Source organism: Narcine bancroftii, chromosome 1 (assembly GCF_036971445.1).
Source record: "Narcine bancroftii isolate sNarBan1 chromosome 1, sNarBan1.hap1, whole genome shotgun sequence".
NCBI classification, from domain to species: Eukaryota; Metazoa; Chordata; class Chondrichthyes; order Torpediniformes; family Narcinidae; genus Narcine; species Narcine bancroftii.
The window spans coordinates 111,258,954-111,275,428 of NC_091469.1; the positions used below are offsets into that span (position 1 = coordinate 111,258,954).

The 16,475-nt window shown below is 42.1% G+C and overlaps 1 protein-coding gene across 11 annotated transcripts in view; it reads left to right on the forward strand.

The window, feature by feature from the left end:
* LOC138762617 (EGF-like repeat and discoidin I-like domain-containing protein 3) overlaps positions 1-16,475 on the forward strand; it is a 320,962-nt gene that overhangs the window by 134,048 nt on the left and 170,439 nt on the right. For 7 of the 11 annotated variants that reach the window (XR_011357038.1, XM_069936256.1, XM_069936259.1 and 4 more), the window contains 3 exons: positions 7,097-7,126; positions 7,562-7,660; positions 15,364-15,492. Coding sequence is in view for 10 of the 11 variants with exons in the window: in XM_069936256.1 (XP_069792357.1) it covers positions 7,097-7,126; positions 7,562-7,660; positions 15,364-15,492 (258 nt within the window). In the remaining variant the exon portion in view is untranslated. The remainder of the gene's footprint in view (positions 1-7,096; positions 7,127-7,561; positions 7,661-15,363; positions 15,493-16,475) is intronic. The other 4 variants (XM_069936270.1, XM_069936265.1, XM_069936280.1 and 1 more) reach the window with 2 other exon arrangements.

A 16,475-nucleotide genomic window follows, 5' to 3' on the forward strand; every position in this document is an offset into this window, starting at 1 on the left:
TTGAATGGTTCAGAGAGGAACAACACCAAGGATTAAAATTAACTAGGTTGCTCTTTGAAAGAGGTGACATTAATACAATGAACCAAGTGGCTTCTTTCATTGCTGTAACAGCCCATTACACGAAGACTTCATTGTGTGAATGATATCCTGAAACTGTGAAATACATTCTTTAAACATTCTGCAATGTAACTGTTGTAGCGTTTGTGCTATGCGAGCGTGGTGAAGAACAACACGGACATCAAAGCCTTGAAGTTGAGATTGGTTTATTGCACTGGCTGCCACATTTATATGGGCCTTAGACACTGACATCAGGGAACTGCATCATCGGAGCACCAGCCTGTGATTGGCTGGCTTTCCCGCCACAGCTTGTTGTCTTCCCATCATGCGGTAGGTCACCTGGGACATTGGGCTGGTGTCACCCCCTGACCGCCAGTTACAGTACCAATAGCTCTTGGTCAAATGCACTGTATTTGAGCTCTGGTAGGGGGAAGTTTCTGCTGAAAAAGGCCATGGATTACCACTGGCCTTCAAGGAGCTGTTTCCGTACACCTTCTACCACTGTGCTGGAGATGTCGACTCTCAGGGCAGTAGGTGCCTTTGGTCTGGAATGTATTAGATGGATGGTGTTGCCAGCACATCTCTGATGTTCTGGAAGGCCCTCAAAGACTCATTATCCCAGGTAATTTCCTTTGACTTGTCCGCAATTAGCATGAAGTGGGGGCGCATGATGTTGGCCTCTGCTGGTATCTGTGGTAAAGATTTATCATACCGGCAAATTCCTGTAGCCCCTTTACCGTTCGTGGCTTAGCGACGTGTCAGACTGCACCAATCTTTATGGGGAGGGATGTTGCCCAGTGTTTGTTTATTCTGTGCCCCAGGAAATCAATAGTGTCAAGGCCGAATTGACACTTCTCCAGGATAATTATTAAACCGAATGAACTCAGCGGGGTACACAGTTGTCTCAGGTGGGCAGCGTGGTCTTTGTGGTTGTGGCTGCTGATGAAGATATTGTCCAAATAGATAAATGCAGATGGAAGGTCCCAGGCCATTGCGTCGATCAGCCACTGGAAAATTTGTGCCATGTTTATTAGCCCGAAAGGCATCCGTAGGAAGTTGAACAGGCCAAAGGGGGTTATAATTGCAGTGTTGGGGGTGAACTTGGATTTGGTGGTACTCCCGGAGGAGGAAAACACCCATGCAGGTTGGTGGCAAAGTCTTGGATGTTCAGCACAGGGTATCTGTCTGGTGTTCTGGCCTCATTGAGGTGACAGTAGTAATCACATGGCCTCCAACCCCCTTCTGTTTTCAGCACCGTATAGAGGGGGCCAGTGGCCACCGTGACAGAGGTGCACCAAAGAAAAGGTACAAGGACTACCTAAAGAAATCTCTTGGTGCCTGCCACATTGACCACCGCCAGTGGGCTGATATCGCCTCAAACCATGCATCTTGGCGCCTCACAGTTTGGCGGGCAGCAACCTCCTTTGAAGAAGACCGCAGAGCCCACCTCACTGACAAAAGACAAAGGAGGAAAAACCCAACACCCAACCCCAACCAACCAATTTTCCCCTGCAACCGCTGCAACCGTGTCTGCCTGTCCCGCATCGGACTTGTCAGCCACAAACGAGCCTGCAGCTGACGTGGACATTTACCCCCTCCATAAATCTTCGTACGCGAAGCCAAGCCAAAGAAGATAGAGGGGGAAGGCCCAGGGACTGTCGGAGCTCTACATTATCCCTAGCCTCTCCATTTTCTTGAACTCTTCCTTAGCGAGGCTGAGCTTCTCAGGAGGGAGCTGGCATGCCCTGATGTGGAGAAGATGATCCTCAGTCAGAATGTGGCCCCTTATCCCATGCTTTTTGGTGCCGCTTTTGAGGGTAACTCTGCCAGGATGCGAGTGAACTCTTTGATGGAGAACATTATAGAGTCAAGGTGGGGGGCAGGTAGGTTGACTCCTCCCAGAGGTAGAGTTTGAAAAGTTTTAGCGTGCACCAAGCCCCATCCCTTGAGCACTATGAGCAGGCAGTGGGCACAAAAGAAGTTGGCCCCCCAGGAGAGGTTGTGCTACTGCCGCGAGGTTGGAAGTCCATGTAAATCGGCTGTTGCTGAACCAAAGGGGGATGGTGTGGGTACCAAAAGTTCAGATAGAGGAGGTGTTAGCTGCCCTCAGTGCTTGGTGCTGCTTGCCATTGCGGGTGTCAAGGCCTGAGGGGGGCTAGGATACTTATATTGGCGCTGGTGTCATTGCCTGTCTGACAAGGAGTCACAAACGTAGAGAAGGCTATCATTTGGGCCAACTGCCACAGCCATCAATGACAGTTGGCCAAGGCATTTCCTGGAAACCTGCAGAGTAGACAGCATGGATGAGCCTCCGCATCCCATTGCTGATAATAGCAGAATTCCCCAGGGTATTGACTTGCCTCTCCACTTGTCCTGACTGAGCAATTGGCTGTGCGTGGTGTTTGCTAACCTGGTCTACGATGGCCCTGGAATTCATTTTTTCTCTCCAGAGCATGTTCACCAAAGCCTCAACCACCGGGGTGGGGGTGGGGGGATGGCGCTGAAGTACTCGTCATGAACAAGAGTTAGATATCCTCGGGTAGTTCGTCCAGAAAGAACTGCTCAAAGAGCAGGCAAGACTTATGGCCTTCGGTCAAAATGAACATTTCATTCATTTGGGCAGACAGGGCCTTGTCCCCTAATCTGTCCATGTGCAGCAATCGGGCGGCACACTTATGCCAGGAGAGCCTGAAAGTGTGGGTTAGTATTTGCTTTGCTCCGGAAACTGCCGTAGGAAGTCTTCGACCCTTGCCACTGTGTCTTGATCGAGTACGCTCACAATGTAGAAGTAGAGGGTGTCAACAGTGACAATATGTCGAAGATGGATGTGAGCCTTGGCTTGCACAAACCACACATGTGGCTGCGACACCCAAAATGTTGGGAGCTTAAATGAGACTGTGTGGATGCTCACTGGCTCCACCTGGTCCATCATCTTTGGGTCCAACTGCTGGTCAGGGTCACCAATGTAGCATTTTCCCTACATGGGCATGGAGAAGAATGAAACACATATCAAAGCCTTGAAGTTAAGACTGGTTTATTGCACTGGCCGTCGCATTTATATGGACCCCAGGTGCTGACTTCCCAGTACGTCACGTTCTCGGAGTGACGGCTTGGAATTTGCTGCCACAGCTTGCTGTCCTCCCAACTTGTGGGAGATCACCTGAGATGATAGCTAGTGTCATCCCCAGGTCCGTGGGGTCACCGCATTCATCGGCCATTTTGTGGGCCGGTCCACATCTCTGTGTATGGGCCATTGAACTGTAGCACCTTTGAAAGTCATGTACAGTCTCTTAAAAATAAAGTGGAGGACATCAAGGTGAGATTGCTATACTAGAGGGACATGAGGAATCTCTGTGGACTCTGCTTCACAGAGGCAAGGTTCACCCTCAACTTGGGAAAGGAAAAGGTGGCAACATCTGCTTCATGGTTAACTCTTCATGGTGCTCTGATGTGGTGATCCTCCCTAGGGCTGCTTCCCTCATCTGGAACTGTAATCCTGACCCTGTTCCTTCCTGAAGGAATTCACCTCGACTATTTTGACTGTAATCTACATCTTTCTAAGGGCAGATGATAACCTGGCGCTAGAGAGTCTACATTCCAATGAGCAACAAATATAATGCAGCAAATCCCAATTCCTTCTCTGTCATCTCCAAAGACTTCAACCAGACCAGCTTAAAGAAGGCCCTTTAAAACTACGTCCAGGAGATGAAAGACTCTTGACCACTGCTATATGACCATCAAGAATGACGACAGCTCCATTCCACACTTGGACTTTGGAATGTTGGAACACCTGTCTGTGCTTTTCCTTCCTGCATGCTGGCAGAAGTTGAAGAGCAAGAAGCCAGCAGTGAATTTGAGGCAGTTGAGGGAGGCAGAAAAGCAGCTTTATGACAGAGTGGAGTCAGTGAACTAGGCAACATTCAAAGAATTGCCAGCAGATCTGAATGAATTTTCTACAGTGGTTACTGACCTTATCAGGAATGCATATTTGCATGTGTTTCTACTAAAACTATCTGGGTATATTTAAATCAGAAGCCAAGGATGAACCAAGAGATATTTAAAAGCGGCACCGTTGGCATAACACCTTTACAGCACCAGCAATTGGGACTTGGGTTCGAATCCCGCTCAGTCTGTAAGGAGTTTGTACGTTCTCCCAGTTCTGCTTAGGTTTTCTCTGGGACCTCCGGTTTCCTCCCATCATTCAAAATGTACCGGGGGAGTAGGTTAATGGAGTGTAAATTGGGCAGCACGGACTCATGGGCCAAAATGGCCTGTTACCAGGCTATATGTCAAAAGTTGAATCTTTTAGGGTAGCAAAGTGATGCAGCTAGTAGAAATCCAGGGTCACAGCTCCAGTGCTCCAGGTTCATTAATATGCAAACTGCAGAAGATCAGATCTCTGGCATTTGGGATTGGAGATTCAGAAGGATACAATAAGTCTAGGTAAAACCTCAAGGACCTTCGCCAATGCCAAGAGATAATTCTGGACCAATCCGACATCTCAGACAGATGCCAGGCAGCTATGACAGGGCTTGCATGCTATAACATCCTACAAGGCGAAAGAAGGCAGAATCATCAAATTGTGATAAATCTCTTCTGGACTATTTCAGTGCCTTCTATGCTCACTTTAAAAGAGAAAAAATGTCAAGAATCCTCATAAGACCCCACTGCTGCAGTGGCCTCTGCTAAAATTTCATCATGCCACAAATGGCCAAATGTAATCGGTGTAGGACATTCTCGAATCTCTCGCACTTTTGATTCATTGGCAAGCCTGAGATTACTCCAACATGGCAGGCACACCTGCAGTGTATGTCCCAAATGCTGTACTCCTGTGTTCCTCTGGCATGATGCTGTTCACAAACCACTTCAGCCCATTTACGATGGTCCTTTTCAGGTCTTACGATGCCAGCTGAAGACTTTTGTGATCAACAGGAATGGAAAAGCTGACATTGCTTCCATCGACAGGTTGAAGCCAGCATATATTGACAGTCCATCTTCTGCATCGGAGCCAGAGTCAGTGGACCAATCGCACCCCTGCCAGTCGGACCCTGCATCATCTGTCTTGCACGATCTGACCTCGAGACTGTTATGTAGCAGGATAGTTCTAATTGGTCACCTCCGTTTGGGATTCAGAGGCTAGGGCCTGTCACGGTCGGGTACTTACCTTTGATAGAATGAGAGTGTCAGGATCGCCCATGTGTCAGTGAGCCAATGAGAAGCTCAGAGGGGTTTAGCTGGGTGATGTTTGGGGAGTTGAAGAATGCAATGTTGTGTCTAGTGAATAATAAAGTAAAAGTACACTTCATGTTGTGCTAAAAGAAACGAGTGAATATATTCTTTTATTTTTGTAAGCTGTGGGAAATCAATGCTGTTACAACATCACATTATATAATCTATCTGCCATATTCTTGTCCAATCATTTTTCGAAAATGCATATGCCCCTGCAGATATTCTGCATCTTCCTCATTTTCTCACATACAGCTTTAAAATTCTTTTGGTGTAAAAAGTAGATATACCATCACTTGTAAAATTGTTGCATTGAACAGAACCAGATTAAGGCCATTCAGTGGTACCATTTGATGGCACATTTTAAGAAATACAGGACCTCTGGTCAATGGAACATTACTATTTGTGGAAGTTGGCTCTACTTAAATTGGCTGCATTTTTTGCCCCCCACTAAACAACAGTGAACACTTTACAAAAGTATGTAATTAATATGAAAAGCATTGTATCCGTGTGAAACATTTATTTGAGAAACAATTTACTGCACATATTGAATAGAGAACTATAAACATTTTCTGCTTTATTTTTCTTCTGTGCAACTAAACCAAGGGTTCTGTGCGTTATTTTAAAATTTGCACTTCCTTGTTCGCTTTGCCAAATCTCCTGGTATCACTTGATACTTAGTGTTCAATTTCATCTGCATGTGTCCATCTTTTCTCCAAACTTTGCCTTCCTGAAGCTGATTACCATTCTAATTTTTGGGTGTATTATCTGCTACTGTAGATAATAATGGAAATTAAGCCTTGTTTCCTGTTCAGGTCATCAATGTCATATGGAATTCTGTGATCCATGATCAAGCACTGTGGAAAAAGCTTCTATATGTTTTGAAGTCTGAAAAGTTATCTTTAACCACTAGCCTATTCTGATCCCTGGCTAATTCTCTTACTGTCACAACCTCTTTGATTTTGGTGCCATATTACACAAAGTAGTCAGAATTTTCATCCTGGAGGAAGTGGTGATAAAACATACACCTTCCTCTTCATTTTATGGAAGTATAGAGATTTCTTGATGGAGAAAATGCATTGCCACTGGAAACTTGTTAGGGAGGACCCTGCCAGAGAAATGCTGAAAAATATCACAAGTTGTGTTACAGTACTACATCACGGTTAACAGGGAATCAGACAGGTGCAGAATCTCAGTCACAACTTTGGGAGGAGTAAGTTAAGAAAGTTTGTTAAGGTGAATATGTAGGCTGATTTAGAGGAGAGGCTACCTTTCCTTACTGATCAATTTTTTTCTGTCCAATAAACTCCAGCTTTCAGCAATAACTGGAGAGGGAATGTCAAAACTGGTTGTGATAAAAGACTACATCCTCTCCCAAAGCTTGCAGTAATTACAGTCATTACTACACTATTTGTTTCTTTTGTTTTGCTGCAATCCCACCCAAGTTTAGGCATGCTGCATTTAAAACAAATTTATATGTCTCGTTCAGCATCAGTTGTTGCATGCTAATGCAATTTCAATGGAATTACAAATAAATAGCTCAAACAATTTTTAATTTTATAAATATTTTGCAGGTCTATTCTGATATTTTCACCAGTCATCAAATGGGTTTAAATTTTCCTGAGTTTAAATGTTATGTCGATGAATTAGGAACTTACAATATTTGGAACTATGTTTGAATATTTCAGATTGAAAGTAGCTGTAGACAATTAAGTATTGAAAATGTTCATGCATGAATATGAGTTGAGTTGACAGCTGCATTGCGTATTGCTACTTTCCATCAATTTAATGACTCTATATTTAATGCCAACAGTTGCAGATGGAGAGGAATCAACTACAGCAGGTGGGATATTGCTATTTGCTCAGTGGTCATTGTATTTGAATATGCATACTACTTGTTGTCCAGACAGTCTTGCATGCACAGTATATACTTGTAAATGTGCCGCTATGAAAAGTAAAGTACCATATTGATTTCATAAGATGTACCTGCATTACCAGTGCATTCTTGGAACGTCTTCTTATTAATATGTTATATCCACCAAAATATTCTTTGTGAAATCTAATTAACTGACCTGAGTAAACATGGGAATGCCTTCATTTAGTTGCATGTAGAATATCCAACAATTCTCTGCCCTTTATTTTCTCGTTGCTTCCACTTTCCGCCACCACCACCTCTCCCAAAATCAAAACGAGTTTTGCTTTCTTCTGTTTATTGAAATTTAAATATGCAGCTTGGTACCAAGCCCAATTGACCTTCAACCCCATTTTTTTTTTGAAGGATGGGAGGAAACCGGAGTACCTGGAGAAAACCCAAGCAGATTCGGGGAGAACATGCAAACTCCTTACCAACAGTACCGTCTTCGACTCCCGGACACTGGTGCTGTAACAGCGTTGCACTAACTGTGCTGCACATTTTTTTATTTTATCCATTTGAGATCTCCTCCTTCTTAAGAACCTGCAAAATACTAGACTCTTCCAACATGATTAAATGAATAATTACAATTTGTTTAAAGAACCCCCTGGTGGGTAAACCTGTTCCTTAGATAGCTCAGCCAGCAATCTCAGATTTGCTTGGCCCAGATCATCCTGGATCATCAGCTTCAAATAGTAATAATCAAAAAATAGAAAATGCTGGAGATGTTCAGCAGGTCAGGCAGCATCTGTGGAGAAAGAAACAGAGTGAACATTTCAGGATGATAATTGAAACTGGAGAACTGAGAACACAAATCTGTTTTAAGTTTGCAAAGAGGTAGAGAGAACACAGGGTGTGTCCTTTATAGAGAGCCATTTGCCATTCTGCAACTTCAAAACATTTCTATTCTAATTTTTCAATTTCTCATTAAAAAAACCACGAATATTAACTTTCTCCATGGATGTTGACTGGCCTGCTGAATATCTTAAGCATGATCCCTGTGGTACACCACTAATCACAGACTTCTCTTCAGGAAAATATCATTCCAGCGTCATCCTTGCCTCAAAGCCAATTTTGGATCCAATTAGCCAGCTTGCCTTGGATATGCCTTAAATATCTGGGCCATCCTACCATAAGGAACCTTGTCAAATGTCATCGTAAAGTCTGCATTGGCACAACATCACCCTGCCTTAATCAATGTCCTTTGTTAACTTGCTGAGACAGGAATAGCCCCACATAAAGCTATGCTGACTAACCCTAGTTTTCCTGCTTTTCCAAATTCTAAATTCTTAGCCTTAGAATTATTCCATTAAGCTCTATCCTAATGCATTGACCTGTTGTTACCTGGCTTTACCTTCTTAAATAAAGCAACAACGTTAGCTAACCTCCAGTCTCTGAATTTCCTTTCATGTTTCCCAGAGCATCCTGGATATTTATCTGACCTTGGATATTTATTCACCCTTGTGCTTTCTGAAACATTAAACACCTCCTTAATACTTACATGGCTGAGACTATAACTGCATCCCTCCAGAACTCACTATCATCCATGCCTCCTCTTGGTGAATATATTCAGGACCTCATTCACATCCCCTGGGCAAACTCTTTGAAACATAGGGAAATCCAATCTTTCACTAGCTTCCCTCTTGTTCCTAATATAGATTGATTTAGAATTCACCATAAATGTACCCACCAAGAATGTTGCATGGCTTCTTTTTGGCCTCTTCATTTTTTCCTGAAGTTCACTTCTATGCTCCCTATATATGCTGTTGCTTCAATCTGCCATGCACTCCCTTCTTTCCTGATTAAATCCTCCAAATCATTTGTCACCGAAGGCTTTCTGTTCTTGCCACCTTTTCCTTTAACAATTACGGGTCATGCTGGGCCTGAACTCTTACTAACTCACTATTAAAAGGCTTGCACTTGCCAGATGTTGTTTTACCTGAAACTATCTGCTTCAAAATGACTTTTGACAGGTTCCTTCCTTGTGCTATGGAAATCAGCCTCCAACACCACCCCCCACCCACTCCCGATTTAGGACCTTAAATTGAGGCCTAAGCTCATGCCTTTTGATTGGAGTCACATCCTCGTATGTTTTGTACAGTTGTGTCCATCTGTGGATTTGAAGAATGAAATAGATATGGACAATAAAGCACTGTTGAACCTGCCCATTTGGGAAGGGTATCTTAGTTAAACAACTTGGCCAGTCATCAAATATAGAGGAGTGAAACACGGAAGTCTGCAGATGCTGTGATAGCAATAACAGCACACAGTAAATGCTAGAGAATTCAGCCAGTTTCACATTGTCCATAAGAGGTAAAATTATATTACCTTTCCTCTAGTTTGTCTGTCTCTTTCCCTTTCCTCTTATCAGATCCAAATTCACACCTCTTGTTTGTTGGTCTGGCTTCATCCCCCTTCTATTTTTCCACCTTTCTCTCTAAGCACTTTCAAGCAGGGAAAACACCTGTCTGTAAAAGCTGAGAGGCTTTGTCCTTACGCCTAATGATGTACCTTTCTGAATGCTCCATGGTCAGCTCAGAGGTGCCAATTCCAACCCTTCTCAGGGAAGGATAATTGGCAGAGTGCTGCGCTCCGCCACTTGACCTTAATGTACAGCCACTGCAAGCAGCTGGTTAGGGGTGGGCTGATGATGCTGTTAGTCTGTGACCCATCTCCCCACTCAACCCTCTCCCTCCATGATCCCTCAAAGCAGGGGTGGTGAGCTTGGGCTGGTGGGGCAGTGGGAGCTGACGGGGCAGCGGAGGCTGGCAGATCTGGCAGGATCTGTCTCGGAGCAGCCGATGTAGGCTGTGACAGCCTCATGGGGCCGCTCTCTGTGGCTCAAAATGCGGCAGACCAATGGGCGTCTTCTCTACCCATAATCCCCCACACAGCTTGAACTGTTCTGGGAACCACAAAGCAGTTCCAGGTGTGGGGAATTATGGGTAGGGAAGATGGCCATTGCTCTCCTGCGTATTTATGACAGATGGCGCTACGGCACCAATCGCCCCACCTCCATCGGCTTGAAGGGCACTACGAGGTGCCTCTTGATAGGATTGGGACGCTGGAGCAGCCTTATAGGGCTGCTGTCTGAAAGGTAAGTTTTAAGTTTTTGTTCCGCTCTTGTAGCCGGCCTCCAGGTTGTGGCCTGACATGAAATGAACTAGTGTCTTTATTGAGTAGCCTGCCTGCGTGGAAAGGCTCAGGCCCAAAACATCAGTAATATATCTTTACCTTCTATGGATGCTGTGAGATGCTGAGTTCCTCCAGCATTTACTGTATTATCAAATGTTCAGGATTCATGCTGAATTTATTTAGTGGATACAGATTTAAAATCTCTTTCTAAAGCTTGTTTGGATTGCACTCGGGCTCTTGAAGGACTCATAATTTAATTATTTTTTTAATATAAAATAACATTTGAATGATACTACTTGGTCATTTACATTCAGTTATCTTAACTGGTTGATATCCACTGGGCATCTTGCATAAATGTTCAAAATCTTATTGTAATTTCATTCCAATACAGTGCTGTTTTATTCTGAATTTTTTTCCACATGAAAAGCCAAACTGCAGCTTTGTTTATTTTATTATTCCATCTACTAAGCTCTTATTGTACAGATATTTGTTTCCCCTTAGTCATGTTTTTAAATGTTGATGATGCATATATTAGTCCTGAATAATTAGATTTCCTTTTGGTTCAACAATCCATTTTAATCTTTTTATCAATAAGTCATTGTCTCTCAGAAGGATATAATACTGCTTTCATGGCTGCAAAGAAAAATGAGAGAGTTGTATGTTGTCTTTCTGATTGCTCCACATGACCAAATTAGTCTGATGATACCATCTTGACCTATGGTAATTTTGCAATCGTCCCTCCTTTTACACAATATAATCTTTTACAGAGAGAATAGAGGAATTGAAAATATTTCTAGGAAGATTGCACAGATTCGTTCAAAAGCCATTTGCTTCCCACAGAGTGAAGGCCTATGAAACTGTTGGTCTCAGCTCAATCCCTCCATATCTTAAGGACCCATAAAAAAAAATCCTATTAATATTGATTCATTGTAATGTGTTAAATGTGGTTTAATTTAATTTAGGGATGCAGCTTGTTAACAGCCACTTTCATCCCACGAGCCCGTGCTGCCCCACTGTACCTGCGGTCCTTTTCACATTCATTGTACTTTTCTAATTATTGTTTGGTAACATGGCTCGATATTTGTCCATTGCTATTTTTATGCTCATAATTATTGTATACTTTGATTCATTGTACTCCCCAATTTTTACCTTCATATACAAGCTCTACACCAGTGGTTTTCAACCACATCTTCTTCTTCTTCTTTCTTCTTTGGCTTGGCTTCGCGGACGAAGATTTATGGAGGGGTAATGTCCACGTCAGCTGCAGGCTCGTTTGTGGCTGACAAGTCCGATGCGGGACAGGCAGACACGGTTGCAGCGGTTCCAGGGGGAAAATTTGTTGGTTGGGGTTGGGTGTTGGGTTTTTCCTCCTTTGTCTTTTGTCAGTGAGGTGGGCTCTGCAGTCTTCTTCAAAGGAGGTTGCTGCCCGCCGAACTGTGAGGCGCCAAGATGCATGGTTTGAGGCGATATCAGCCCACTGGCGGTGGTCAATGTGGCAGGCACCAAGAGATTTCTTTAGGCAGTCCTTGTACCTCTTCTTTGGTGCACCTCTGTCACATACCACTTTAAGAAATCCCTATGCCCATCGGTGCTCTGTGATTAGTAAGGGAGAATCATTGCTCGAGACCTAATTGTTACTGAAATATTTTGCTTGAGAAAAATTGTGATTGGCCCATTTCCTTTGGCGTTATAAAACCGTGCACATGACAAGTCAATTAGGTACAATTAAAACAGTGGTTTTCAAACTTTTTCTTTCCACTCACATACTACCTTACTAATCACAGAGCACCTATAGCATAAGGATTACTTAAAGTGTATGTGAGTGGAAAGAGAAAGGTTGAGAACCACTGCTCTAGATAGTTTTAAATTCTGCCTTGAGATGACTTCTGCTTGTATTTTATTGAAATAGTTGGTTTTGATCTTAGAACGGCAGAGCACAGAGACAGATACCTTGGGCCCACAATGTCTGCATCAACTATGATGCCAAATTAAACTAATCTCTCCATTCTTGCATGTTCATATGCCTGTCTAAATGCCTCTCTCATGTCATCGCATTTTCTGCTTTTGCCACATCCCACAGAAGCACCTTCTAGGGACTAACCACTTCCTAATGTCATAAAACATGTCTCACACATCACCGTTACATCTTCCTTCTTTCACCTTAAAGCCAGTGTTTAACATTAAGATCCTGTGGAAAAAAAAACACCATCCTTTCTATTACCTCATATAATTTAATGTGCTTCTATCAAAGCCTTTGATGTTCCAGATTAAAAACTACTGTATTTAAATCTGTCCAATCTCTCCTTGTCGTTAATGCTCTCTAATTCATGCCACATCCTGGGGAAACTATTTTTCATCCTCTCCCAAGTCACTGCATCCTTCCTGTAATGAGGTGCCTAACGAAAGATATCCAGCATGACTTCCTGACTTTAATACTCCTACACTCAAAATGATGAAGCTGAGTATGATGTACACCTTTTAACCATCCTATCTACCTATGTGACCAATTTCAGGCACTGATGGTTTTGCATTCCAACATCTCTCTGTCCATCAGGCTTTCCCATTTACTGTATACTTTCCTCTTGCATCTGATCTCCCAAAATCCAACACCTCACACTTGTCTGGATTAAATTCTGTCTGACATTTCTCTACATTAATTGACAGGTGATCTATCTTTTGACAACTTTCTTCTCTATGCACAACTCCACCAATTTTGTGTTGTCTGGAGACTTGCTAGTCAGCGCATTTACATTTTCATCCAAATCAAGAGTGTGTGCGTGATTAAGCCAATTTTGAATCCAATCTATTGACTCATCTTGGATCCCATGTTTGTTAATACTTCTGAATCAACACGAAGGACCTTACTAAAGACCGCTTCGAAAGCATCCACTGTTCTGCCCTCATGAATTATCTTTGTCACCATCTCACAAAAACTCAATCAAGTTCATAAGGTGTAATTTGCCCACACTGAACCAATGCTAACTACTTTCCAAATCTGAATAAATCCTATTCCCCTAGCATCCTTTCCAATAGCTTCCCTTCCACTGATGAATGGGTTTGTTCACTATTTTAAAGCATTCCAACACTAATTAGTATTCCTGACACACAAATTAACTTCTGATGCAATTGAGTCTCTGGGTCATGGATTCATACAGAAGAGAAATAGGTCCCTTGATTCACCATGTCCTTTTACCAGCCTACTATGCCTTTACAATTCAAGTGCTCATCCAAATGCTTCTTAAATGGTGTGAGGCTACTTGCCCCACTCCTCTGTCAAGCAGTGCATTCCAGACTGCAACCATCCACTGGATGAAAATATTCTTCCGAAAAATCCCTCTAGCATCTCACTCCTCAACTGAAGTGTATGCCCTCTGGTCTTATCATGGGGCAAGATTTCTTACTGTCTGCCCATTCCAAGCCTCTCATCATGTGTGCACCTCTAGCAGGCTCCCCTTCAGCCTTTTCTTGTTCCAAGGAAAGGAAACACAGCCTACGTGAACTCTCCACATAACTAAATTATTCCGTCCCAGACAAAGTCCTGTTGAATCTCCTTTCCACCTCTCCTGTGCAATCTTGCCCTTTTGAGAGAATATCAACTAGAAAATTGCACATGGTTTTCCTCCTGTATCCTGACCCTCTGGTTTATAAAATTGCATGAAGACTTCTTGGTATTCATAGTCTATGCCCCAACCTAATAGAAACAAGAATTTTGTATGCCTTCTTCATCACCCTGTTTACCCAAGTAATCACCTTCAGACTTCTGCAGCAAGGCCCCTTTTGTTATTCAATACTCCCCATGGCCCTAGCAATCATGGTGTACATGTCCTAATCTTTTGTCTGTTGCTTGCTTTCTAGATTGAAATAAATTACTGGTGATATATTAGTAAGTGGGTTTTGACACTGGGTTTTCTTTCAGTCCTGGAGACAAGAACAAACAAGAAATTTAAATCAGATCAGCTAAATTTGAATGTCTGCAAATGAGCAGAAATTGACAGTAATACATTTCTTAAAATTTGCTCTGCCAGAATAAAAAGAATTCTGATTTCATCACATAATTTTTGATCATAGACTGTATTCGTAAACATTCTAGACCAGAGATCTGATAATATACAAAGTTAAACATCAGATGTCAACATGGTATCAAGCAAGAAAGTTAAATGCTTTTACCATAATTTCCATAAGAAACTAAAGAAAGAAACCCTAAAGTTCTTTACTGTATGCTCAACAATTAAGGTTTTGTGGCACTTCAGTTGGAACAAATAGTATATGACATAGCAATGAGTCATACTGTCAGAAAGGTCTGGGCTTCATTGCCCACTGTCTTTGCTGAAGGGCTGGGATGAATGCATCACTTAAGCTTCAGCTTTCCTGGTCTGGGAAAGGAAGTTAGTCAGGGAATTGTCTTTCAATTGTTAATCAGTGGAATTTGGATATGAACAGGACCAATTTCTATTTATTCACATATTGTGAATATGTGCCTTGACATTGTTAACAGATAATATTTGCAATGGTCACAGCCATAGTTTGACTTTAACACTCAGTTTTTCTGTCACAGCTAAATAGTTATAACCTGGTTACATCCCTTGAAAAAGTAAACATTAAGAAATTGAAATGAGAGGAATTATAGCACATCCCTTTCCATTGATCATCTTTTCAATGCACTTTTTGTTAATTTTTCCACTTTGTCCCCAACAAAAATCCCACCATCGATGAAGATGCAATAAATAGTGATTCAAGAACTATTTTTGGAACCTTTGCAGTCTTTGCTCACCAAATATCACTCCTCATGCTCTTAAATCAAGACTATGTAGAAACAGAGTCTAAGATTCCAACCTCAACCACACTGTCTGCATTGAATTTCAGATTGTGCAGAACTCTGTGCTTTTCCCTGAAAACATAGTGTCTCCATTCATCTTGTCAGTATCTTGTTTTCAATACAAAATCATCATGTGTCTTTAAAAGGATAATAAATATTAGAATTAATGTTGTGCCATTGACAAACTTATTGATTTTTTTTCTTTTTATATATGCAGGAGCTTGTCAACCGAACCCATGTCATAATGGCGGGATTTGTGAAGTGAGTGACAGTTATCGGGGTGACACATTTATTGGCTACATCTGCAGGTGTCCTGATGGATACAGTGGAATTCATTGCCAGCATAGTGAGTTCTGCTCCAATAACATATTCAAGGACTAACATTATATTAAGAGTGTGTTATACTTTAACAGTTAGAAAGTTGTACTTAAGTCAAGCGGATCACACGTCTCTGGTAGATGAGCTGCCATTGTTACTTTAAGATGCTCTTGTTGGATGTGCTTTTTGTCTGTTTAGCAAAAAATATTTTATTTTTGTCTTGATGTCCAAAATGCCTTCATTTAATTTTGTGTCCTATCACAATTCTTAATGGAAATAACCACATCCAAACCTACCAAGGGCAGCAAGCCATGAGAAAACTAGCTGCTGTTTAATGCTCTCTCATTTATAGGCCAAATTGAAAATAGCTTTAGGTGGACCTTGCGCACTCAAGGGCGAACACATCTTTTCTCAGGGACTCATAAACAGAGTACTAACATTTGAAAGCTGCCCTTTGACTGAATGGTTAATAAAAAAAATTACTCTATCACCCTCTCAAAATGTTTTGAAGCCAGACTGTACCTAGATGTTGAATGTCAGTGTTGGTTTAGTGTACCACTGTCATTACTTCATGTCATCTAGTTATGGATTCAAGACCCACTCTAGATACACGAGTTGGTTCCAAGAGGATACCACTTCTTTGTAACTCTCTTTCTCTTACCCGCCAGCTAAATGTCATTCTCATCCTTGGCTTAAGAATTGGATCACTTCCACATGTTTCCCTCAGCTTTGCTATCCTTACTCGCGTCCAACATTAAAAACTATAAGCATAGTGTTTCCCATGGCTTAAACAGTCACTTTAGAGGAATTTACATTTGATTTACAGAGCCAAACTGGCTTTCATTGCAGATAATTGGTCCATTATTTTGATCAAGAATATTTTTTGTTGGCTTGAACTGCAAAGTGAAATTAATTTGCCCATTTGTGTTTCTGCCACATTGTCAATCCATTAAAATGTGAAAGGTAGCAAATTTGTCATTTTTTAATTCAGATATGTACACTTGACCTTGT